This window comes from Hypanus sabinus, chromosome 6, assembly GCF_030144855.1.
Source record: "Hypanus sabinus isolate sHypSab1 chromosome 6, sHypSab1.hap1, whole genome shotgun sequence".
Taxonomy (NCBI): Eukaryota; Metazoa; Chordata; class Chondrichthyes; order Myliobatiformes; family Dasyatidae; genus Hypanus; species Hypanus sabinus.
This window is the reverse complement of record NC_082711.1, coordinates 45,398,547-45,423,765: the sequence shown is the minus strand read 5'-3', so window position 1 is coordinate 45,423,765 and position 25,219 is coordinate 45,398,547. Positions and strand designations below refer to the sequence as shown.

The following is a 25,219-nucleotide window of genomic DNA, read 5'->3' as shown; positions in this document are numbered from 1 at the left end:
TCAAGACATTGGTTAATTTCTGAAATCTCCAAAATCATTATCCCCTTTGATTCTAGAAATCTTTGGATGCTATCCTTATTGAGTAATAGGCCAAGGTTCAGTGCACCCCAGTTGATAGACTGCCCTACTAGTCCCTGATTTCTCCTGTAATGCACAAAACTGTCAAGAAAAGAGTTTGCTGCAGAATAGTTTACCTGGGCAGAATTCCCAATGAATGATGCAACTGATGAGTAGCAGACAAAATAATCCAGTGGGAAGGATTTTGTTGTATTGTGAAGATTCAGAACTCCTGCAATCTTTGGACTCAAGACTTCACAGAACAATGATTTATTTAGAGCTGGCATGAGGGCATCGTGTAATACAACAGCACTGTGAAACACTCCTTTAATTGGGATCTTTGGGAAAGAATGAAGGAAATGACTGATAGCTAACTCAACATTTGACAAGTTTGAGACATCACATGCACTGCTAGTTACAATCGTTCCAAACTGTTCCCTGAGTTTATTAAATTCTTCTTGCTTCTCAGCAGTTGGATCGCTTCGTGACAAAATAATGACATATCCTCCCCCATGTTTAGCAATAAAATTTACTGTTTCAAAGCCAAGTCCTGAAAGTCCCCCTGTCACGATATATGCTGCATCTCTATGAAAAAGTTGTTTATGACTGTGATACACGGGTATCTCTGAAATCTTATCATTTGTATTCAGATCCACAACTGAGACAGCTTTGCAGGTGAAGTAGGAGTCTTCCCCACGTTCACCTACAGCACAGGTCACTGAGTGAAAACTAATCCTTGGAAAATCAAGCCATTCCCTCTGTAACCGCAACGATCTCATCCACTTATAAACATCATCAGCAGATTTTTTCAGATAACACTTTTTCAGTATGTTAGTTACCTTCAAGAAATGGATTTGAACATTTTCCTTTTCATAACCAAGGATGTTCTCACAAGTTTCAAATGCCTGGTTGTTGTCAAAGAGAACAACAACATAGCCAGCAGAAGAGTTGTTAACAATCCTTGTGACTATATCTGCTTTAACAGGTGGCAGGAAAAGCAATGCATCGGAATGAGGATATGCCTGTGAAAAGTTACTAGGTTCTGTTTGAACCTGTACTTTCCAGCCCTGTGACTCAGCTGTCAGAGACAGCACTTTACTGAGACAAGATTCTGGGCTGGAGGAGAGAATTGACATGCACTTGTGATGCCTAGGTGAAGGTAAAATGTTATGGAGTATTTCCCAGGCAAGTATGAAGTATGAGACACAGGGTGTCTGCTTCAGAAATGGAATGTTGCTGCTTTGGAAACAAACGGATGCAGGAAGACTCACTGTTGAAAATGCAGCAACGGGGTAGCACGTAACAACATGATCTCCTACTTTGCAGGACTTCACATCTTTGCTGACTGCTGTGACCGTACCACTGAAGTCCAGAGCAATTAGCTCATGTCCTTTAGTTACAGTTGTGTTCCAGTACAACGTCTGTCCAAAGTTCACAGCAGAGACACTGACTGGAAAATAATCTGAAGAATGAATGCACATTGCATCAATTTTAACATAAACTGTTTGTTTTACAGGCTCCGTCATTTTCCTTTCTTGCAGCTTTGCATGAAGATCTACAACTTGGTAAGGATTTGTTGTCTGGAATACTACATTTTCATTACCAGAATATGGTACAATGCTGAAAATATTGTTGGAATTTATAGCAGCTGTTCGTTTGATATATGAAACATGTACCTTTCCTAGTCGAATCATTACTTCAGGGTAATTATGAGGCAGGCTGATTACATTAGCTAAAACTGCAATATCTGCCTCATTAGTAGAGCCAATGTCTATCATCTGAAAAGAAATCTCTTGAAGTTCTACAAGGCATGATCTGGTCATTCCCCATAAGGCAAAACCTGCAGTGATTTGATCCACTGCATTTTCAGATGTCCTGTAGGTGATGGTTCTAACAGACTTTGAGGATTTTTTTCCTTGGACCAGTAGAAATATTTGCCGATAGACCTCACAGCAGCTGCTGACATGGTCCACTACTGCTTTACTGTTCTGGTTAGTTATGTTTTTCATGCCCCACAAGAACAACACTTCATCAAAGCTGTTCAAATCAGTCACATTGTACTGTCGCAAAATCTGTGTGACTTCTCTATCCATCAAGGTTTCCGGATCCTGGTAAGGAACATAAAAGGACTGCTTATGCAAGTGCTTTTGCAGACCTTTAGCAATCCCAATGTTATCAGCAAATACTAATGATTTTGGTGTAGAACGACTATCTATTTCTTTTGCAAGCTGATTAATTTCCTCCCAAGTATTTTCATAGGAAATGTCATTAAATCCTGTAGAATTGCCTTGCCCAAAATGTGTAATTCTGACATTTTTTAATTCAGCAATTACTGTGCCATTTCTATCTGTAAATGCCCCAGAAACTTCATAAACTTCTGCAGTGTTTTTACAGGTCCTCACGTATATTATCATTTCCTTTTGCATTGGTTGACATACCACCAAACTCCCAATGGAAGTTGGGAACCCCGTCCTCACGCTTGTCATTTTCATTGCCAAAACTCCAGCTGCTTGTATGTAGTAATCTAAGATAACTGGATGAATGCAAAACTCGTGCATCTGTGGTACAATCTCATCTGGTACTGTAACATATGTTATAGCTTCTTCTAGTTCTTCTGAGTAGAACACATCTCCAAGGTTTCTGAATACTGAACTATGCTGAAAGCCCGCAGAGGATGTATCTACATAGTGATCTTCTGCCTTTATCCTTTCATTGGCTCTTTGCAAAATTTGTTGTAAGGAAAGAACAATTTCTTCAGCACTACAGTCCATGTTTTGCTGAACCTCTCCTTTTGCATAAGAAACAGTTGATGCCATAACAGAAAATTCAGTCACTTTGTCTTTCCTGTTAAGTTGGACCTTGAGCTCTGTTGAGTTTGGCTGCACAATAAAGGGATTCAAGAAAGAAATACTCAATTGGCAGAACCTGAGGGGTATCTTTGGTTTAATACTTGCCAAGGCAGATGCTAATGCAAGCTCGACATGCATGGAGCCGGGTAATATTGGCACTCCATTGTTCCTGTGCTCCAGCAGGTATGGGACTTTTGTTAGTGTGAGGTTGTAGTGATACTCCTTGCCATCTCTGCTTGAAGTACTGAGTAGAGGATGAGTTATAGATGACACTTTTTCATCATTTTGTCTAAAATATTCAAAATCAATGCTAACCTTAGTGCGATCAAACTTATAACATGGATACAATGTGGGAACTATCTCACATTTCTCAAAGATATTTTGCCAATTAGGATTGTATCCCATTTGGAAAAGCCCTGACAAAACTGAAAGCAGGGTTTCATAATCTCTTTGTAGCTGCACTGCAGGGAAAACCTGAGCCCCATTTCCTACAATGTCTTTGATGTCCTATTTCGAGGTCCTATTTCAATAAACACAGCATCTTTTACCTCCTCAACAGCAGCTCTAATGGCTTGTTCAAAAAGAACAGGTTTTTCCATATTTCTGGACCAATACTTTCCTGTCACACAGTCATTTCCAGCAACCAACTTCCCAGTAACAGTGGAAATGACTTTAACTTTTGTTTCGTGTTTCTCTAAGTTACTGATACTCTCTTCCACTTGGTTTAAAATTGGTTCCATCAAATGACTGTGATATGCTGCAGGGACATCCAGAAGGCGAAGGAATACATTTTTGTCACCAAATGAACTGTGTAATTCTGTATGCAGTTTGTCTATTGCATCGGCATCTCCTGACACTGTGCATGATGAGGGACTATTGAATGCAGCAATGCAGAGTCTCCCTGAATAGGAATCAAGCTTATCTGACACTTTTTTCACAGGCAAATTACTAACCACCAACATTTTCCCTCCTGTTACCGTTGATTGTAAAGCACTTCTGTGGTAAAGTACCTTTACAGCATCTTGTAATGAAAGTATTCCAGCACAATATACTGCAGCTACTTCTCCAACTGAGTGTCCAATGACAATGTCAGGCTCAATTCCCCAAAACTTCAGAAGAGTCACTATTGCTACTTGGATGCCAAAGAGTATTGGCTGTGCTACGTCTGGTTTTGTCAAGTCATCACAGTCATTCTCTATTAACTCCATTAAGCTGATGTCTGTGTATTGTTGGAGCATCCTGTCTATCTCATTGATCTGTGCCCTGAACCTCGGTTCTATTTGTAGAAGCTGTTTGCACATACCTTGATATAAAACACCGTTGCCACAAAACACAAATATCAATTTAACATCAGCTTTGCTCTGAGCCACTTCACTATCTACAGCTGATCTAAGCTGCTGTTGGAGATGCCCAAGGGAAGAAGCAATAAATGCTTTCCTGTATCTGTAATTCTTATGGCTTCTTCTACATGCAGATGTGTACGCCAAGTTGTGAAGAATTACATCGTCACTTTCCCTTATTTGGTTACTTGTATCCTTTATCATCATTCTCACTGAATTCTGGGAGACTGTGGAAAGCACAAATATTTCAAATGGTTTTTGTACAGAGTTTTGACCAGAATCTTGCTTGAAATGCCTTACAACTACATGAGCATTTGTCCCTCCAAATCCAAATGAGTTGATCCCTGCCATCTTCCCTTTCTCCCCGTTTCCTTCCCAGTTCACTACACTAGTTGGAATATGTAGGTTCAGATCTTTTGTATTGATGCTCGAGTTCTCCTTGGAGTAGTGGAGTGATGGTACAATCTTTCCATGATGCATCATGAGGAGAACTTTAATTAAACCTGCAGCTCCTGCGGCTGATTCTGTGTGACCAATGTTTCCTTTGACTGACCCCATTGTAAGTGGAGGGAAATCTGAGTGTCTGGATTGTGCAATAACACTTGATATGCTGGCTGCTTCAATCGGATCACCAGCTGGTGTTCCGGTTCCATGAGCCTCCACGTATTGAATCTGTGAAGGGTCAACACTTCTGGGGTAAATACCCCTCAGTAACTCTTCTTGCTGCTTTTGGGAGGGTCTGGTGATAGGTGTGACTGTTCTGCCATCCTGATTGATTGCACTACGGACTATTACACCCCAAATATGGTCGTGGTCCTTCTGAGCCTGTTGATAGGATTAATGAGTATGTCAATATTAAAGAAATAGTTTTCCAATAAACGCCAATATTTAAATACACTTTGTAGGCATAAAAAGAATCTGATTAAATGTGTTACCTTTGCGAGAGGCTTTAACAGCAAAATGCCACAACCTTCGCCTCTTCCGTACCCATTGGCTTTGTTGGAAAATGGTTTGCTCATTCCATCTGGAGATATCATTTTTGCTTTGCTGAGTGCTACATTGATTCTCGGCTCAATAATACAGCTCACACCCCCACAAACTGCCATCTCACAATCACCTGAAAATGGGAATTTGAACAGAGTCCATGTGAATCCAAATGTACAATAAAAGGTTTGAATAAAATACTTTGTGATAACAAAATTGTTGTAACAGTTCAGACCCTTAACAGTGTTGCTGTGCAGAGAGATCATGTGATCCATGTTCACACCTCCTTGAAAGTGGCAACATATGTCAACGGGGTGGTTAAGAATGTTTGTGGAATGTTTACTTTTATTAGTCGAGGCATTGAGTTTAGAAGCCAAGAGGTTATGTTGCAACTTTATAGAAGTCTCCTTCATCCACATTTAGAGTATTGCATGCAGTTCTGGTCTCCCCACAATAGGAAGGATGTTAAGGCTCTGGAGCGAGTGCAGAAGAGGTTTCCAGGGATACTGCCTGATCTATAAGGCTTGTACTATCATGCAAGTTTGGACAAACTTGGATTGTTTGCTCTGAAGTAGCTGAGGCTGAGGGTTTATATAATTATGCAAAACATAGATAAACTAGAGAGGGAGTATCTTTTTCTCAGGGTAATGAAATATCTAATACCAGAGGGCATTTACTGATGATGACAAGGGGTAGGTTCAATGGGATGTGAGGGGTAAGCTTTGTACTCAACGCAGTGGATGCCTGGAATGTGTGCCTGGTATGGCTGCAGAGGCAAATACATTTGAGGCTTTTAAGAGATATTTTAGATAGGTACATGAAAGTGAGGAAGATTGAGAGATTGAAGTAGGAGAGATTAGTTTTTGATGGTTTTTGATTTGCTTTTTCACTGTTTTAATACACAATTGAAGGCTGTAGGGCCTGTTCCTATGCTGTGCTGTATTGTTCTATGATCTAAGTTCAAGATGTAGCTTGAAGGAAGATACAATGACGTGGCTCAGTTTTGTTACTTTCTTATGTGGTGTTAAATTACAACTAAAGATTCAGAGATATACCAAGCTACCTAGTTATATTTCAGAGTACAACATATTCCTCTGAAGGATACGTCTGAGTTTGGCCTCATCATGGCAGTAGAGGAGGCCATGTATGGACATATCTAAATGGGAATGAGAGGCAGATGAGGCCAGACTCAGGTTGGAGGAGCAACACCTCATCTACCGTCTGGGTAGCCTCCAGCCTGGTGGTATGAACATTGAATTCTCCAATTTCCGGTAATTCCCTCCCCCTTTCCCTATCCCAGGTCCCTCTCTGCCTCTCTCAACTTTCTGCTTCTTTATCTCTACAGTTCTTTCATGCTTATTCCCTCCCCTCCCCCCTTTATATTTCCTCTGATTGGTTTCCACCTGGCGCCTCTAGGCCCTACCCCTTCCCCTATCTCTATTACTGGGCTTCAGCCCTCTCTTGCCCCCCATTCCTGATGAAGGGTCTCAGCCCGAAACGTTGTCTACTCTTTTCTCATGGATGCTGCCTGGCCTGCTGAGTTCTTCCAGCGTTGTGTACGTATTCTTTGATCCACAGCATCTGCAGTTGTATTTTTGTGTTCCTCTGAAGGATCTCATCCTTCGAATAAGGATCCATGTGGTGTTGCTCCTTTGCCACCATTTCCTTGCTAAGTTACTAATTGTGGTTAATTAGCAGTATGGAAAAGCAGGCCAGGAATTATCACAGGATTACCTAAAGGTGAGGTGTCAATTGACAGAAGCAATTTCTTAAGACTCCATTCAACTTTCTTCAGATGGAGCTACGTGAAGCTACAGTAGGAACAATCAAACTTATTTCATCCATTATAGTAACAAGAGTAAAAGTAACAAAATATAATAAAAATCCTTGTACCTTGCTTGATGGCCTGAGCAGCATAATGTAAAGCAACAAGCGATGAGGAGCACGCTGTATCAATAGCCAGTGATGGTCCAGTAAGGTTGAAAGCAAAAGAAATCCTATTTGCTGCAATACTGGTTGCTGTCCCTGTCCCATTATAATGGGTGATTTTGTTGGCAGCACTGTTCGAAATCCCTTCAAAATCATGATTTGAGAGTCCTAAAGAGAAGGCAATGATAAAGTGTCAAATGAAAATTGCATAGTTGTTTGCAGGGGTTATGCAATGGATCACACTGTGTAGAAATTCCAATGCTCATTGGAAATCAATAATAAAGCTACTTCCACAATCTTACTTCTTCCAGCTCTATTTCCTAGCATATATGATGAATAAACTCTTCTCGGGCTTCCTTGTATCTATTCTTGAACCTGGCCGAAAGCGCGAGAAGAGTTTCCTCATCTTCCAGCTCTATTTCCTTTTGTCTTTATCCCTGGAAACTTCACTTTAAAATCATGTATAATAAAATTTGTAATTCCCATCTGCCATCATTCACTGTCAAACATTTATAGTTTATGAAATCGTTTTTTCTGTTGAAACATTACTGGAGTTCACAGTTTTAATGTGGAAGTAACACATCAATTTCCTGTGACTGCATGCACACAGTTAGATATGCAAATAATGCAGCTGCTCTCAAAAAATACACACAATCTAAACACTTCTCATTCAAATCCATGATATTTATGAACTAAACCTTCCAGACGTAGCTATGCTCTATCTTCACCAATTTAAATATCCATTCATACTAATTACCACATAACCTCTCTGTTATCAACTTTTTGTGCAGGTGTCTTGGAGGATTCTTGAGGGCAGGGCAGTGGATTCTGTCTTCATGGAGTTTAGCAAAGTCTTTGACAGAGGTTCCACAGGGACCAGGAAAGCAGCAGATTGGACACAGAATTTGTTTGGCAGTATAGGCAGAGGATGGTAGTGGAGAATTGTTTTCCAGATCAGAGACCTGCATCAGTGGTGTGCCACAGAGATCAGAGTGTAGTCATTTGTTACTCATCATTCAGCAAAGTTTGCAAGTGGCATAATCAGTTAGATTTTACTTGACACCAAGATTGCTGGGATATTATCCAAGATTACAACAGTTTGCAGACCAGCTGAGAACATGGGCAATAGAAAGATGATGGAATTGAAACATATAAGTGCAGAGTGATGCAGTTTGGGAAGTTAAACAGACCAGAATATGCACTGTGAATGGCAGGGCCCTGGAAAGTCCTATTGATGGAGAGACCCTGTGGTACAAATACATTGTCCCTTAAAATTGGCAACATGGGTAGACAGGTGGTGAAGAAGTCTTCCCAGCTGTAACACTGAGGATAGGAGTTGGAACATCATGTTACTGTTGCTCTCAACATTGGTCAGATTACAGCAGTGTGCAATCTAGTCACCACATGACAAGAATGATGTGATTCATCTAGAGTGTCTGCAAAAATAATTCACAGGAATGTTGACTCAAATTGGAGAGTTTGAGTTAGGTAGGGACAACTTTCCCTGGTGCAAAGAAGTGACCTTAGAGGTCCATAAAATTTTGAGAGAGAGATAGACAAGCCAGATGGCTACAACTGTTTTCAAGGATTGGGAGTCTAAAACCCAAGCTGATGGATATGTTAGTTTTTCCACACAGATGGTGATGGGTAGATGGAATGAAATGCCAGAGTACAAGTTCCTTGGTGTCAACATCTCTGAAAACTGTCCTGGTACAGAAGGCACACCACTGGATATATTTCATTTAAAGAGATTTGCTATGTCAGTGAGGACTCCAACGAATTCCTACAGCTGTATTGTGGAGAGCTTCCCGACTGGTTACATCATCATTTGGTATGGAGGCACTAATGCAGAGCATCAGAAAAAAGCCATAGAGTGTTGTAAACAGTCAGATCCATCATGATCAATATGCTCCCCACGGTCAAGGGCATCTCTGAAAGGTGATGCCTCAAGAAGGCAGCATTCATCATGAAGGACTCTCACCGTACAGGTCATGCCCTCTTCTCAATGAGGAGATTCAGGAGCCTAAAGACACACAGTTAACGTTTTAGGAACAGCTTATTTCACAACACTATCAGATTTCTGAACAGTCTCTACATACCCATGAACTTTGTTAGCTCTCTTTTTGCACCACTTATATTTTTGTCACAAGATCACAAGGCAATGGAGCAGAAGTAGGCCATTTGGCCCATCCAGTCTGTTCCACCACTCCACCATGAGCTAAACTATTCTTCCATCTAGTTCCAATTTCTGGCTTTACCCCCATATTCCTTGATACCCTGACTTATTAGATACTTATCAATCACCTCCTTAAACACCCTCAATGATCGGGCCTCCACAGCAGTATGTGGCAATAAATTCTATAAATCCACGACCCTCTGGCTAAAAAAATATTCTCCTCATCTGTTTAAAATGGGTACCCTCTAATTCTAAGACTGTGGCCTCTTGTCCTGGACTCACCCATCAAGGGAAACAGCCTTTCCACATCTACTCTGTCCAACCCTTTCAACATTCGTAATGTTTCTATGAGATCCCCTCTCATTCCTTTATACTCTAATGAATACAGTCTAAGAGCTGAAAACGCTCCCCATATGTTATCCCTGCATTCCAGGACTCTCTCTGACATCAGTACATCCCTTCTAAGACAGGGGGCTCAAAACTGCACACAGTATTCCACATGAGGTCTCACCAGTGCCCCAAAGAGCCTCATCAATACCTCCTTACTCTTATACACTATTCCTCTTGAAATGAATGCCAACATAGCATTCGCTTTCCTTACTGCCGATCCAACCTGATGGTTAACCTTTAGGATATCTTGCACTTCCGATTTTTGAATTTTCTCCCCATCTAAATAATAATCTGCCCGATTATTTCTTCTTCCAAAATGTACAACCGTACATTTCTCAACATTGTATCTCATCTGCTATTTCTTTGCCCACTCTCCTAAACTGACCAAGTCTCTCTGCAACCTTTCCGTTTCTTCAACACTTTCTGCTCTTCAACCTATCTCAGTATCATCCGCAAACTTAGGCACAAAACCATTTAATCCATAATCTAAGTCATTAATATGCAGTGTAAAAAGAAGTGGCCCCAACAACGACCCCTGTTGAATACCACTAGTAACTGGCATCCAACCAGAATAGGATCCCTTTATTCCCACCCTTTGCTTTCTGCCAATGCTCCACCCATTCCAATATCTTGCCTGTAATTCCATGGGCTCTCATCTTATTAAGCAGCCTCTTATGCAGAACCTTATCGAAGGCCTTTTGAAAATCCAAATACACAATATCCACAGCCTCTCCCTTGTCAATTTTATTTGAGATTACCTCAAAAAATTTCAATAGGTTGGTGAGGCAGGATCTTCCTTTCATGAAATGATGCTGGCTTGGGCCTATCTTGTCATGCACCTTGAGGTATTTCATAACCTCGTCCTTGAGGATCAACTCTAATAACTTTCCAAATACTGATGTCAGACTAATAGGTTGGTAATTTTCTTTTTTCTGCCTCCCTCCTTTCTTAAACAGCGGAACTACATTTGCAACCTTCCAGTCCTCCGGAACCATGCCAGAGTCTATTGATTCCTGTAAGATAATTTCCAATGCCTCCACAATCTCCAAAGCTACTTCCTTCAGAACCCATGGGTGCACCTCATCTGGTCCAGGAGACTTATCTATCCTTAGTCCATTTAGCTTTTCAAGCACTTTCTCTCTAGTAATCTTGACTGTACCTGATTCTATTCCCTGAGAGCTCTGGCTATCAGGTATGTTGCTATTGTCTTCCACTCTGAAGACTGATGCAAAATACTCATTTAGTTCCTCTGCCATCTCTTTGTTACCCATTATAATTTCTTCAGCATCATTTTCAAATGGTTCGTGTCACTCTTTCACTCTTCATATATTTAAAAAATTCTCAGTACCCTTTTTTATGTTAATTGCCAACTTCCTTTCATAATTCATCTTTTCTTTCCCATTGACTTTCTTAGTTTCCTTCTGTAAGTTTTTAAAAGTTGTCCAGTCCTCAGCTTTTCCACTAATTTTTGCTTTCTCTTTTGCTTCAACCTCTCTGATTAGCCACATTTGTGTCATTTTTCCATCCATGATTTTATTTTATCTGGAATATATTGTGTTGTGTTTATATACAGTATATTCTTATTGTAGTTGATATACAAATGATGAAACAAGTTTGAGGGTGGAAACATCTTACTCTGGTTCACATGGTCTGGCAATATCTACTCACCAATAAAAACACCTGTTTTACTCCCACTGATGTTTTCCATGGGCATCCCTGCATTCTCAAACGCTTTGTACGTGCACTCCAACAGAAGTTTCTGCTGTGGGTCCATACTATTGGCCTCTGTTTGACTTATTTTAAAGAGCTTCTGATCAAGTTCATTAAACTTGTTAGTTAAACAGAAAGTCCATGTTAACATCAGGCCAGAGATATTCTAAGGTGCTCACTTGCTCACATACTGTAAATGGATCTGACGATTTCTAAACAAAACAAAATCTTTAAGGCCAGTTAAACAGAAGCTTTCTACAGCTGGTTCTTCTCCTAATTTCAACATTCTGGAATACTCTCACATTTATTCAACAATAATTAATCTGCTTGAAAATTGTTTTAATAGATAAATGTAAGATCATGCATTCTTTTAGACGTTTGATCAATGAGAAGCAATAAAATAAGACTGGCATAATTTGAAAGTGAATGCCATATTGGAGGTATTTCACTTAACTGTTATTTATAGTGAAGCTAAAAGTAACTTTAATTTGTTTCCAGTACAATTGTTTCTCTACTTTGCCAATTTAACTCAATATTTTCACCAATCTTCACTGATTTAATCATTCTGTACCGATTGTTTCATCCACGTTCTTACTGGTAGATTCTACTGATGAGTATTACCTCTGATTCACTGTTAAAATCTTTGAATAACATTGCAATGGTGTTTTACTTGTGAATTCAAATAAACCTCAAGAATATCCCATTACTCTAATTTGATTTATAATTATTAATATTTTGATCATTCAGTTTGTCATTTTATGAAATGTTTTATACTTCATTACCCTTCGAATAAACTTGCTCGTTTTGTGATCATTTTTCCTACTTTGCTGTCGTCAGTGTCATGCCAGAAGTTTGTATCGAAGCGATTTGCTGGAATATCATCCACACAGTTTCTTCCCTCAAGAAGGACTTTCCAGAAATTATCAATGCCTTCTCCTGGAATAGAAGAGAAACTTTTAGATAATAACCAGTTTGTAATTCTGCCATTCGTCCCTGAGGAAGGTAACAGTATCACTCGACTCTATTTATAATCATTCTAGAGATGTGGGCCTTGCGGGCTAAGCCAGCATATAAGCCAGGCTTTGGCGAGAAAAGGTGCAGTTTAAAGGTCTTTATTCTTTTGGAGTCATTGGGTTGATTGCAGAACTTAAGCTTAAGAAGTTAGAGCTGAAGGTGTAACAATTGTAGGCAGGATGGTATCGAAGCCAGTGGAATGCTCCTTCTGTATGATGTGAGATTGCAGGGTACTCAACGGTCTCCTGATGACTACATCTGCAGGATGTGCTCCCAACTTCACCTCCTGACTGACATGATTAGGAACTGGAGCTGAAGCTGGATGTTCTCAGGACCATCTGGGAGGTTGAACACCTCACAGATGAGACTTCTACCAAGGTGGTCACACCCACAATGCAGGCTTTAGATAGTATATGAGGGACCAACAGGAGAATTAGTGGTAGTAAGTAGTTAGTGCAGCATTCCACTGTGTCCAGCCCCTTGGCAAACAAATAAACCCCTTTGGATACTGCTGGGGTTATGGTCTATCAAGGCACAAGCTGCAGAAGGCCTGTGGCACTTTGGCCAGCTCTGAGGCTCAGCAGGGAAGGGTAAAGTCTGGTCAGTGATAAGAGATTCTATACTTGCCAGGAAATTCTCCGGCTGCAAAAATTATGCCAGGGTGGTGTGTTAGGCCTCCCAAAAACTAGAATCAAGGACATTTCAGTGCAGCTGCAGAATACTCTAAAAAGGGAGGGTGAGCAGCCAGAGGTCGGGGTGCACATTGGCACCAATGACATTGACAGAAAAGGGGAAGACGTCCTGCAAGGTGAGTATAGGGCATTAGGGAAGTACCTGAAAAGCAGGACCTCCACAGTAGTAATCTCTGGATCGTTGCCTTTGCCACACAGTAGTGAGGGTAAGAATAGGATGATTTGAATGCCCTGAAACATAGAAATGTAGACACCTACAGCACATTACAGGCCCTTGGGCGCATGATGTTGTGCCGACCATGTAACCTAGTCTAGAATCTGCCTAGAATTACCCTACTGCATGGCTCTCTATTTTTACAAACTCCATGTACCTATCCAAGAGGCTCTTAAAAGACTCTATCATATCTGCTTCTACAGGGCATTCCACGCACACTCAGTGTGAAAAAACTTACCTCTGTTATCCCCCCATCCCCCGTACTACTTCCAGGCACCTTAAAAGTATGCCCCATCATGTTAGCCATTTCAGCCCTGCAAAAAAGCCTCTGGGTATCCACACGATCAATGCCTCTTGACATCTTATACACCTCTATCAGGTCACCTCTATCTCTGTCACTCCAAGGTGAAAAGACCAAGTTCATTCAACCCATTCTCAGAAGGTACATTCTGCAATTCAGGCAACATCCTTGTAAATTTTCTCTGCACTCTCTCTGGAGTATCCATATTCTTCCTGTAGTGAGTGACCAGAGCTGAACACAGTACTCCAAGTTGGGTCTAACTATCGTCTTATATAGCTGTAATATTACCTCATGGCTCTTGAACTCATCCCACGGTTGATGAAGGCAAATTCACCATCCTCCTTCTTAACAACACTGTCAACCCGCGCAGCAGCTTTGATTGTCCTATGAACATGGAACCCAAGATTTCACTGATCCTCCACACAGCCAAGAGTCTCACCACTAATATGATATTCTATCTTCAGATTTTATCTACCAAAATGAATCAATTCTGTGTTGAACTCCATCTGCCACTTCTCAGCATCCTATCAATATTGCTCTGTAACTTCTGACAACCTTCCAGACTATCCAAAACATCCCCAACTTTTCTGTCATCAGCAAACTTACTAACCTCATTTAGGTCATTTTTAAAATCACAAAGAGGAGGAGTCCCAGAAAAGGTCCTTGCAGAACACAGCTGGTCACCGTCCTCCATGTAGAATACGAACCATCTACAACCACCCTTTACCTTCTGTGGGCGAGCCAATTCCGGATCCACAAAGCAAGGTCTCCTTGGATCCCATGCCTCATTACTTTTTGAATGGGTACCTTATCAAATGCCTTGCTGAAATCCATATACACTACATCCACTGCTTTACTTTTATCAATGTGTTTTGTTACATCCTGAAAGAATTCAATTAAGTTCATAAGGCATGACCTGCCCTTGACAAAGCCATGCTGACTATCCCTGATTAGATTATGTTTCTCCAAATGCTCATATATCTTGCCTCTCAAGATCTTCAACAATTTACCCACCACTGAAGTAAGACTCACTGGTCTATATTTTTTCTGGGTTATCTGTACTCCCTTTCTTGAATAAGGCAACAATGTTTGCAATCTTCTAATCCTTCTCACATCCCTATTGATGATGCAAAGATCATTGCCAGAGGCTCAGCAATCTCCTCCCTCGCCTCCCACAGTAGCCTGGGGAAGGTATAACTTGTACACAAAGCATGGGTTACACCTGAACCTGAGGGTGATGGGCAGGTTTGCTAGGGCTGCTGGGGAGGTTTTGAGCTAATTTCGATGGGAACTGGAATGCTGTTTGAGAATGGGGCAACTAGTATACAAGTAGGTGCAGTGAATACTGAGATTATGAGGAAGGACAGGCAAATGATAGGGCAAAATTGCAGTCAGTAGCATGAGTTAAAGTGTTACAGGGGGCAAAATAAAAAGGGTGATGAATAGAGGACAGAAGGTGTTATATTTGAATACATATGGTGTGCAGAATAAGGTGGATGTTATTATAGCGCAGTTACAAATTGATAGGAATAATGATGTGGGCACCATTGAGCTGTAAGAAATTCATAGCTGAGAGCTTAACATCCAAGGATACATATTATATCAAAAGGACAGGCAAGTAGACAGAGGTGGTATGGTGGTCCTGTTGGTAAAAAATGAAATCAAATCCTCAGAAAGGGGTGACATAAGATCGGAAGATGTAGAATTAATCTGGGCTGATTTAAGAAACCTCAAAGGTAAAAAAACATCCTGATGGGTATTAAATACAGGCCTCCAAACAGTATCAAGGATATGGGATATAAATTACAATGGAAGACAGAAAAGGTACGTAAAAAGTCCTTCTCTACATTGGTGAAACACAATGTAAATTGGGAGCTCCAAGAGCCGAAAGTGGAATTTTGCAGTAGCCAAACATTTTAATGCCTATCCCCATTCTTGTTCCAGTGAACTACAGAGGAGTAAAGGGAATTACAAAAGCATTAGAGAGGAACTGACCAAAGTTGATTTGAAAGGGGGAACATCAGGAATGAAGACAGGACAGCAGTGGCAGGAGTTTCTGGGTTCAATTCAGAAAATGCACATTAAGTACATCCCACAGATGAAGAAGCATTCTATTCTAAGGAAGAGGCAACCAAGGCTGACAAGGGCAGTCAAAGACTCTAGATACTGGAATGGTTCTGAACTGGAAAATTGTGAATATCACTCCACTCTTTAAGAAGGGAGGGCAGCAGAAGAAAGGATATTATATCCAGTTGGCCTGACTTCAATGGTTGAGAAAATATTGGAGTCCATTATTAAGGATGAGGATTCGGGGTACTTGGATGCACAGGATAAGATAGGTCAAAGTCAGCATGGTTTCCTTGAGAGGAACTATTGCCTTACAAATCTGTTGTAATTCTTTGAGGAAGTAACAGGCAGTACAGACAAAGGAGAGTCAGTAGATGTTGTTTAGTTCAATTCTGAGAAGCCCGTTGACAAGCTGCCACACATGAGGCTGTTGTACAAGATAAAAGCCCATGGTATTTTAGGAAAGATACTAGCATGGACAGAGTTATTGGCAGACTAGCAGCATGTAAAGTATGTGAAAAAAGGGGGCCTTTTCTGATTGGCTGTCAATAACAAGAGGTGTTCCACAGAGTTTAGTATTGGGACCATTTCTTTTCACGTTTTATGTCTGTGATTTGGATGTTGGAATTGATAGCTTTGTGGCTATGTTTGTAGACAATACAAAGATAGTGGAGGGGCAGGTTGTGTTGAGGAAGCAGAGAGTCTGCAAAAGGACAGACAAATTGAGAGAATGGGCAAAGAAATAGTAACTGGAATATTGTGTAGGGAAGTGTACGGTCATACATTTTGGTAAAAAGAATAAAGATGCAGACTATTTTCTAAACAAGGAGAAAATTCAGATGTGCAAAGGAACCTGACAGTCCTTGTGCAGGATTCCCTAATGGTTAACTTACAGGTTGAGTCAGTAGTGTGGCAGGCATATGCAATGTTAGCATTCATTTTGAGTGGACCAGAATACAAGACCAAGGATGTAATGCTAAGGCTTTACAAGGCATTGGTCAGACCACACTTAGAGTATTGAGAGCACAATTGGGCCACTTATTGATGAAAAAATGTGCTGTAATTGGAGAGGGTCAAGAGAAGGTGCACAAGAATAAAGACGGGAAAAAAATGATTGACTTATAGGAATATTTGATGGCTCTGGGCCTATACTCACTGGACTTCAGAATAATGTGACAAAATGTCATTGAAACCTATTGAACATTGAAAGGCATAGGTAGAGTGGATGTGGAGAGGTTCTTTCCTATAGAGGGAGAGTCTAGGACCAGAGATCACAGACTGATTTAGAACAGAGATGAAAAGAGCTGAGGAGGAATTTCTTTAGATAGAATTCATTTCCACAGATGGCTGTGAAGGTCAAGTCATTGACTATATTGAAAGTGGAGATTGAGAGGTTCATGATTATTCAGGGCATGAAGGGTTACAGAGAGAAGGCAGGAGAATGGTGTTGAGTGGAACAATAAATCAGACATGATGAAATGGTGGAGCAGACTTGATGGGCTGAATGGCTTCATTCTGCTCCTACATACTATGATCTTACAATTCTGTCAGGGAGAGACTAGTCAGTACATTATTCTGCATTTTTGTGTCAGGACAATAAACACTGAGAACCCTTTCATTATCAATTAATCACACTTGGACTCAAAATTCCGTGATATTTCTGTGATCCTTATGTTTAAACCTAATGCACTCTCTACTCTCTAAACTTGCCTGAGTTTCTCAATTCTATATGTTAGTCAGTGTGAAACCTTCTGTGAGAAAGCTTTCTAAAACTTGTAAACTTGGACAGCCAAGTGCAGGCATAATACAGCCGGCTGTGAATGTTGGGTAGTTTTCTGGGCCTGCCCACTTGCAGCCCTTACCACACAGAGCCCCGCCCACATGCAGATCCATTCTGAATTACAGGACCAAATCCAAACAGGTACTTGACATGTATGTCTTGTTGCTGGCAGTGTGTTCTGCCTCATTCACTTTGACCTAACAGCAAGACAACAATGAAATAAGAATGTTCATTTTTACAGGACCACAGGCATCTCAGGGTGATAAGGGAGACAAATGTGTCACTTAACCTCTCACTTAAAGTCAGCAAAACCATAGAGTGGATTGTTGACCAGAGGAGGAAGCATGAGGTCCATGAACCCGTCCTCATTAGGGAATGGAGTTGGAGAGGGGCAGAGGCTATAAATTCCTTGGCATTAATATATCAGAGGATCAGTCGCGGGACCGACATTGAAATAGCTTCAAAAAGAAGGCATGGTAGTGCCTCTACTATTTTAGAAGTTTGTGCAGATTCAGCATGTCATCTAAACATTTAAAAACTTCTACAGATGCACTGAGAACAGTATCCTGACTGGTTGCATCATGGTCTGGTATGGAACAGAAATTACAGCAGAAAGTGGTTGTCACAGCTCAGTCCATCACAGACAAAGTCCACACTAGAAATGAATACATTTACAAGGAGTGTTGTCCCAAGAATGCAGTGAAGATCATTGAAGTCCTCCACTATCCAGCCTGTGCCCTCTTCAATGCTATCATCAAGCAGGAGGTACAGAAGCCTTAGGGCCCACATCGACAGTTATTACCCTACAACCATAAGACTCATGAACTGGCACAGATAACTTCAATCACCACCACTCTGAATCTACAGTCTCATTTTCAAGACTCTTTTCAACTCATGTTCGCAGTATGTTTTATTTGTATAGTTTGTCTTCTTTTGCATATTGGCTCTTTGTAAGTCTTTGTTTTCCCCTGTTAATGTATGCAAGGAAATGAATCTCAAGGTAATATATGGTAATCTGGACATAATAATATATTTACTTTGAACTCTGTACGTTGAAATGTAAGCAGGGGGTTCATTGATAGTGGTCTGGTCTTTGCCTGAAGATTTCAGTTTCTGGTTTCACTTCAGGTGATTAACCATGTAACCATATAACAATCACAGCATGGAAACAGGCCAACTCGGCCCTCCTAGTCCGTGCCGAACTCTTAATCTCACCTAGTCCCACCTACCCACACTCAGCCCATAACCCTCCACTCCTTTCCTGTCCATATACCTATAGTCTCAGCTAACAATCCACTAGAGTAATGTTCTCAGCTGGCATTTCCAGGAAATGTCACGGCACTGGGAATATTGTTTTGGGATATGCAGATAAACTTAGCCCCACTTACTTTCTCTAATAGCCACAAAATATCACGTAATTTAAGAATTGTGTAATTATCTTGTGTCCTCCCTTAACATTCCCTTATATACAGATGATTTGATCATTTCGTCCTGTAAGTTGTGAGTATATTGTGTACAAATTTATTACTCTATTCCCTACATTTACAGACACTACTTTATTTCCAAATGTATTTCATTGGTGACAAATCTTCATTTTCTTTTAAAAAGCACATATGTTTTCTTAAAGATCCAGATATGAACTCAATCAGCCTCCACCAGGAAGCAAATCCACTTCCTGAATGTGCAGCAGCACACACAAAATGCGGGAGCAATTCAGCAGGCCAGGCAGCATCAACAGAAAAGAGTAAACAGTCAAGGACTGATGAAGGGTCTTGGTCTGAAAAGTCAACTGTTCACTTTTCTCCATAGATGTTGCCAGACCTGCTGAGTTTCTCCAGCATTTCGTGTGTGTTGCTTTTGATTTCCAGCATTTACAGAATTTCTTGAGCTCCTGAATGTACAGATTATGTGTGACAAAATATGAATCTTGCATGTGAATATAGAGGTGCTGCTACTTGCCACAATGTATTATGATTTAAAACCCAGCTGTCCATGACCACATAAAAAATGAAGACTGCTTCAACATATGTTCATGTGAAAATGGCAAATGACCACCTTTATCAATAATAACCCAACCAAGAGTTTTCCGATGAAAGCAAGGATTGATATGGTAACTGCTCTGCCCAAGGACACAAGAGAGTTGTGGACACAGCTCAGTAGATCATGAAAAACAATCTCCCCTCCATGAATGCTGTCTAAACTTGTTCACAACCCTACAAAAGCCAACAGAATAAATGATCCCTCCCACCTCCTCTCCCCTTCCAATGGGCAAAATATATAAAAGTTTGACAACACATCCTACCAGGCTGAAGGACACCTGTATGACTGTTTTAAGATTATTGAATGGACCTTTTGTATAAGATTGACCTCACAATCTACCCCATCATCTTACTGTCTCCTTGCACAGCACTGTCTCTGTGACTGTAAAGCTTTATTCTGCATTCTGTTATTGCTTTTCTGACCCCTGTGCACATTCTCCCTGTGGTTGTGTGGGCTTTATCGACATACTTCAGTTCCATCCAAAATATGTGTCGGGTGGTAGGTTCATTAGCTATTATAAATTGCCCCTAGTGTAAGTGAGTGAGCATGGATTACTTGGAAAATTAATGGAGGAATGTAACTGTTTTCTGAGTCAAAAGGGCCTTCTTCTTTGTGAGGAAATATTGGAAAATTGTCGTGCCTATCCTATGTTCACCAAATAGAGAGGCTCAAACATAATAAAGGGAAAAGTTACCCTTATTTGTCATTCTTGTACAGACAGTTTCCTGAAAGTTTAGTTTTCAATCTTTATTGGTCTTACCTCCAGGAAAATTACATCCTATTCCAACAATAGCTATATCTTCACTGTTGTTTTCCATTTTCAGCATTCAAGCCTGTTATTAGAATGAGAATGTAACAAAATGATATTTATTTAATATATTTGTTTATCAGATTTAGTGATTACTCTTACCTTTTTTGGAAACAAATTACATTGGCAGAGAGACAACGTATCCATTTTTTGGAATCACTGATTTATCAGCGGCAGAATTATAAAAGCGAAAGACTGTTTATACATCACCTGATTATGTCAAAAATGTGTTCACTGCTCCTTTAATGATGAGAGAAAAAAGTCTGCTATCCTCTTGTAATGAATTCAGATAGAAATCTCAGCCAGTTCTGTTGTCACTGGAAGTCAAAACATTTAACATTTTTATATTTCTGTCATAAACAATCATTATTTATATGACCAATAGACATCTAAAATGGAACATATTTGAAAGACTGAAGTAAAAAGCTATTAAATGCTTAATTTCTACTCAAGTGGAAAAAGAAACAAAATTGATGCATTTCCTGTTACATACATGTGTTTGGGCTGATTATTATTTAGTTCAATAATTAATGGATAGCTTAATTCCAGTTATAAAATCATGCCACTGAAAGCAATCAGTGAACATCATACTGCCACAAACCATTTCTAAAAAAGAATTCAAAATATTGCAGTAAATTAAAAACAGAAAATAATCAAATCTCTGGGCAGGTGGAGTAGAATCTATGGAATAATAAGTGGAATTAATGTTTCAAGTAAAGACCTCTCATTAGAACCCCATTAAAAGTGGTTTTCAGCTAAAACTCACAGTTTACAAAGTTATGACTTCTTCTTATTGTCAGAAACCACGTAACTGTGAATTGGTACAATTTTGTCTGTTCAATCAGTAATCATACATACTGATTTTTCCATAATCAGTACATAGAAGTCCATCTGAGATACTTTATCTGCTGTTAGAGACAGGGCAGGTGACAGAAGGTATGAAGGGGAAAACTTTGCTCTTAGTGATCACAATACAACTAGTTTCAAAGTAAATATACAAAATGATAGATCTGGTCTATGGGTTGAGATTGTAAATTGGAGAATGGCCAATGTTGATGGTATCAGAAAGGATCTTGCAAGTGCAGATTGGTACAGGCTGTTTTCAGGCAAAAGTGCACTTGGTAAGTGGGAGGCCTTAAAAAGTGAAATTTTGAGAGTACAAAAACTGTATCTGCCTGTCAGAATAAAAGGTGAAGATAACAAGTATAGGGAACCTTGGTTTTCAAGAGATTTTGAGACCCTGGTTGAGAAAAAATGTGATGCATTGAAAGTGTAGGCAGGTAGGAACAAACGAGGTGTTTATGGAGTTTAAGAAATCCAACAGAACACTTAAGAAAGAAATCAGGAGGGCTAAAAGAAGGCATGAAGTTGCTCTAGCAGACAAGGTAAAGGAGAATCCTCTGGGATTTAACAGATATGTTAAGGGAAAAAGGATTGCAACGGACAAAATAGGTCCTCTGGAAGATCAGATCAGATATGTATGGATAGTAGGGATATGGGAAGCTATGGTCCTGGTGCAGACTGATGGGAGTAGGCAATTTAAATGATTCTAGCATGGACTAGATTGGAAAAACAACCTGCTTCTGTGCTGTACTTCTCCATGACTCTATAACTGCTAAATTGGACATCAACGATGTTTTGCTTAGTGAACACAGATGATACAATGTTTTGTGGTAGGGAGATTTGAAATCCATCCCTTCTCAGCTACAGTTCCTAATGCTCACAAAATGCTGGTGGAACACAGCAGGCCAGGTGGCATCTACAAGGACAAGCACTGTTGACGTTTCGTATAGGTGCCTCAGGACTCACATGATCAGGCTCAAGAACAGTGACTGCCCCTGAACCATCACACTCTTGAACAAAAGGGAATAGCTACACTCAATTACGGACTCTGTTACACTTTTATTTCATGCTTGTTATTTATTCCTATTTATTCATATTTGTATTTGCACAGTTAGTTTACAGTTAACATTTCCAGATATTTACACTTACTGTTCTAAAGGTTTGCTAAATATGCTCACAGAATAAAAATCTCAGGGTTGTATCAGGTGACATGCATGCACTCTGATAATAAATTTTGCCTTGAACTTTTAACTAAGTTCAGTGATTGTTACCATGACTTCTTGTCTATACTTTGAGGAACAATCTCTTTCAGCATCATAGAATGTAATCACATATGAATTATCGAAAGATAGATTTCTGAGATCAATTCCTTTTGTGGTCTGTAAACAGCCATAAACACTGATGGCTAGCTATCCAAAATGGAAGAGAACCACAGCTGCCTCGTTCCATCCTGTATAATGAACCGTCCTCAGAAATGAAGTAGACTTGATATTCTGATTCTGCACCTGATCCCTGATCTGCACCCCACATATACATTACATTGCATTGAATGCAGGTTCGTCTGACAGATGAGTCACGAAGAGTCACGCAGCGTGGAAAAATGTCTTCTGGCCCAACGGTCCATACTGATCAAGCTGCTCATCCAAGCTGGCCTCATTTGCCCATATTTTACCCAAATCCCTCTAAACATTTTACCCCCTCCACATATATTTAGTTGTCAGCCCTGTTAGCCATGTTTCTAGACAATCCCAGTCCGACTTATCCATCTATACCCTGAGTAAATGCAATTTAATCCAACAGCCTTTTCTTGTTCTTTGCCATGCCGCCACCTGTCTTCTCCTCCTGTTACAGTCCCGACCGTTAATTCCCCATTTTCTCCTAATTCCCTTTGATTCTATCATGATCTCGACCGTTAATTCCTCATTTTCTCCTAATTTCCTTTGATGGCGACACCTGGTTCTCATCAAGACCTGCAGCATAAGAACCTCGGCTTTGTACCCACCCATTGCCAGATCGTTGTTTTAGCCAGTATGGTGATTAACGGCCCCGGCCGCTTAGGATTGTGTATTCTAAGTTCTACTTCAGTATCGAGATTTACGTGTGTAACTCCGTCTCTCCGTGTCAAGATAACTCTTGCCTGCCCTCCGTTTCCCTGTTCACTCTCCTATTTGCCGTTCAGCTCCAGCCATTCTCGTTTGCATCCTAACTCAATCTCCGTGCCGGCGTCGTGCGTTTGAGTTCGCCCCGTTCCTTGCAACACCTCCAGCTCAAGTGCAGTAAGTCCCAATTGTACCATTTTTGCACCAGGACAGATCACAATGTTGCAAAAATCTAAATCACTGCCCATGAACCAATTCCTTAGCCATGAATTCATCTGCCATGCCGTTCTATTCCTTTCTTTGGAATTCAAATGCTTCTCCAGATATTTATTAAATGCTTTCTAAATCTTTGATTTGTTATCAAGTACAGATGTTGGCTAATAATATAGTTTACTATATGATAAGGTTTTTTTTCCTTTTTCTTTCTTTACCAAGCAGCCTTCTCGGTAGTGGGTTTGGATTTTTTTTTGTATAATAATAAAATTATTACTTTTCAATATTACGATTCAATTCGATTTACACGTATGGGGTAATAAAACTACAAGCGTGATTCACATATATTGTATTCGATATATGATATATATCATCCTGTCATCTGTATTCTCTTTTTGAAAGAAATCAATAAAAATATTGAAAAAGATTAAATGCTTTGAGAGCGGCTGCTTTAACAATGCATTCCACATTGCAACCACCCTCTGGGTGAAAAATTCTTCCTCAGATGCCCTCTAAATCTCACAAATCTACGCATACTGTTATGTACCTTTTGTCGGGTCTTATAACAAAGAACAAAAAAAAAACAGTTTGATCTGCTCCGATAATTGGGAAGAAGTGGCCACAAGGCACCAGCCTCCAAAAGTGAAACCCAAGATGGAGGAGACAAAACTACAAAATAAAAATACAAGGAGATCCACCTCGCTCTCTCACTCTTTCTCTGCCCGCGGGTCTCTGCTAAGATTCGAGATGGCGGACCGCCTGAAGATCCTGCTATGGAAATAAGAATGTTTAGCATGGCCGCATCACAACATAGAGCCCGACAGCAACAGCGACGAATACAACAGCCTCAGTCCCAACGCGGGAAACAGCTTCTCTCATATGAGCAGACAGAGCCTCGAGCACAGCGGGCTCTTCCGTTCCCATGGAACCGGAGGCGTCATCACCTGTGGACGTTCCAAAGGGTCCAGGGGTATAAACCCGGTCAAGAACAAATAGTGAACTGCAAAGGCATCGGGCAGCACAGGACAGAGACGGTGAAGATAATCAACCCGACAGAACGACCCACATACTGACACCCCGGGTAATGGTAGGAAGTGTCCTAATTCTCAAGCCCTGGACTCCAGCAGAGTTTAGGACTATGATCAGTGAAGCCCCTAACCCGACAAGAAGCCCACAGCTTTGCACCATTGTCTGGTACAGACATGAGATGTTTAACTCTTCGCCAGGAGACGTGCAGGCTGTCTTGTGAGCCGCCTAAGGCACCGCCTGGTCAAGCATCAAGCAACAATTTGCTGTAACCCTGGGGAACAAATGGCGATTGGGCCCCAAACAATGATGAAAATGCGACGGGCGGCTTAGAAGAGACAAGAGAGATCATCTTAGCGAGAGCCAAGCAGCACAGAGATTCTGGGGAGGTCACTAGGTGCCAACGGAAAAGGGATGAGCCCGGAACAGATTCCATTTCCCAGTTTAGGGATGCGTGGGAAAGTTGCGCCTCGCCATCATTCAAACTGGCTAACGCAGTAGCAGAATCGGACATGGGATCAAATAGTAGCTGTCCTTGTAAACACGGAACGTCATGGATTGTTGTAAAGTACTGGAGAAGCAAAGGGACGATGTGTGCAGCAGGATAGAGGAAGGGCTGATATGGGAAACTACTGAAAGGTAGAGGGGAAACAGAGAGGCAAAAGTCAGGATGTCTTTAGACAATGT

General features: G+C 40.6%; 1 protein-coding gene and 1 pseudogene across 1 annotated transcript; one reads left to right on the top strand and one right to left on the bottom strand.

The window, feature by feature from the left end:
- Positions 1-3,394: 3,394 nt before the first annotated feature.
- LOC132395143 (uncharacterized) lies at positions 3,395-23,490 on the bottom strand. Its single transcript, XM_059971443.1, has 6 exons — positions 23,367-23,490; positions 12,259-12,371; positions 11,394-11,553; positions 7,124-7,327; positions 5,182-5,363; positions 3,395-5,071 (listed from the first exon to the last, which is right to left on the bottom strand). The coding sequence occupies exons 1-6, from the start codon at positions 23,488-23,490 to the stop codon at positions 3,395-3,397; spliced, it is 2,460 nt and encodes an 819-aa protein (XP_059827426.1).
- An 810-nt stretch (positions 23,491-24,300) lies between these two features.
- Positions 24,301-25,219, top strand: part of LOC132395142 (growth factor receptor-bound protein 10-like) — a 40,396-nt pseudogene continuing 39,477 nt past the window's right edge.

What these genes read in the sequence shown, in the direction of transcription:
- LOC132395143 (XM_059971443.1), bottom strand. Translation starts at nt 23,490, where the DNA reads ATGGTACAATTGGGACTTACTGCACTTGAGCTGGAGGTGTTGCAAGGA. An exon ending in ATGACACTGACGACAGCAAA is followed by an intron (nt 11,554 to 12,258) that starts GTAGGAAAAATG and finishes TTAACTAACAAG; the next exon opens with TTTAATGAACTTGATCAGAA. An exon ending in TGCTCAGGCCATCAAGCAAG is followed by an intron (nt 5,364 to 7,123) that starts GTACAAGGATTT and finishes TCCCATTTTCAG; the next exon opens with GTGATTGTGAGATGGCAGTT.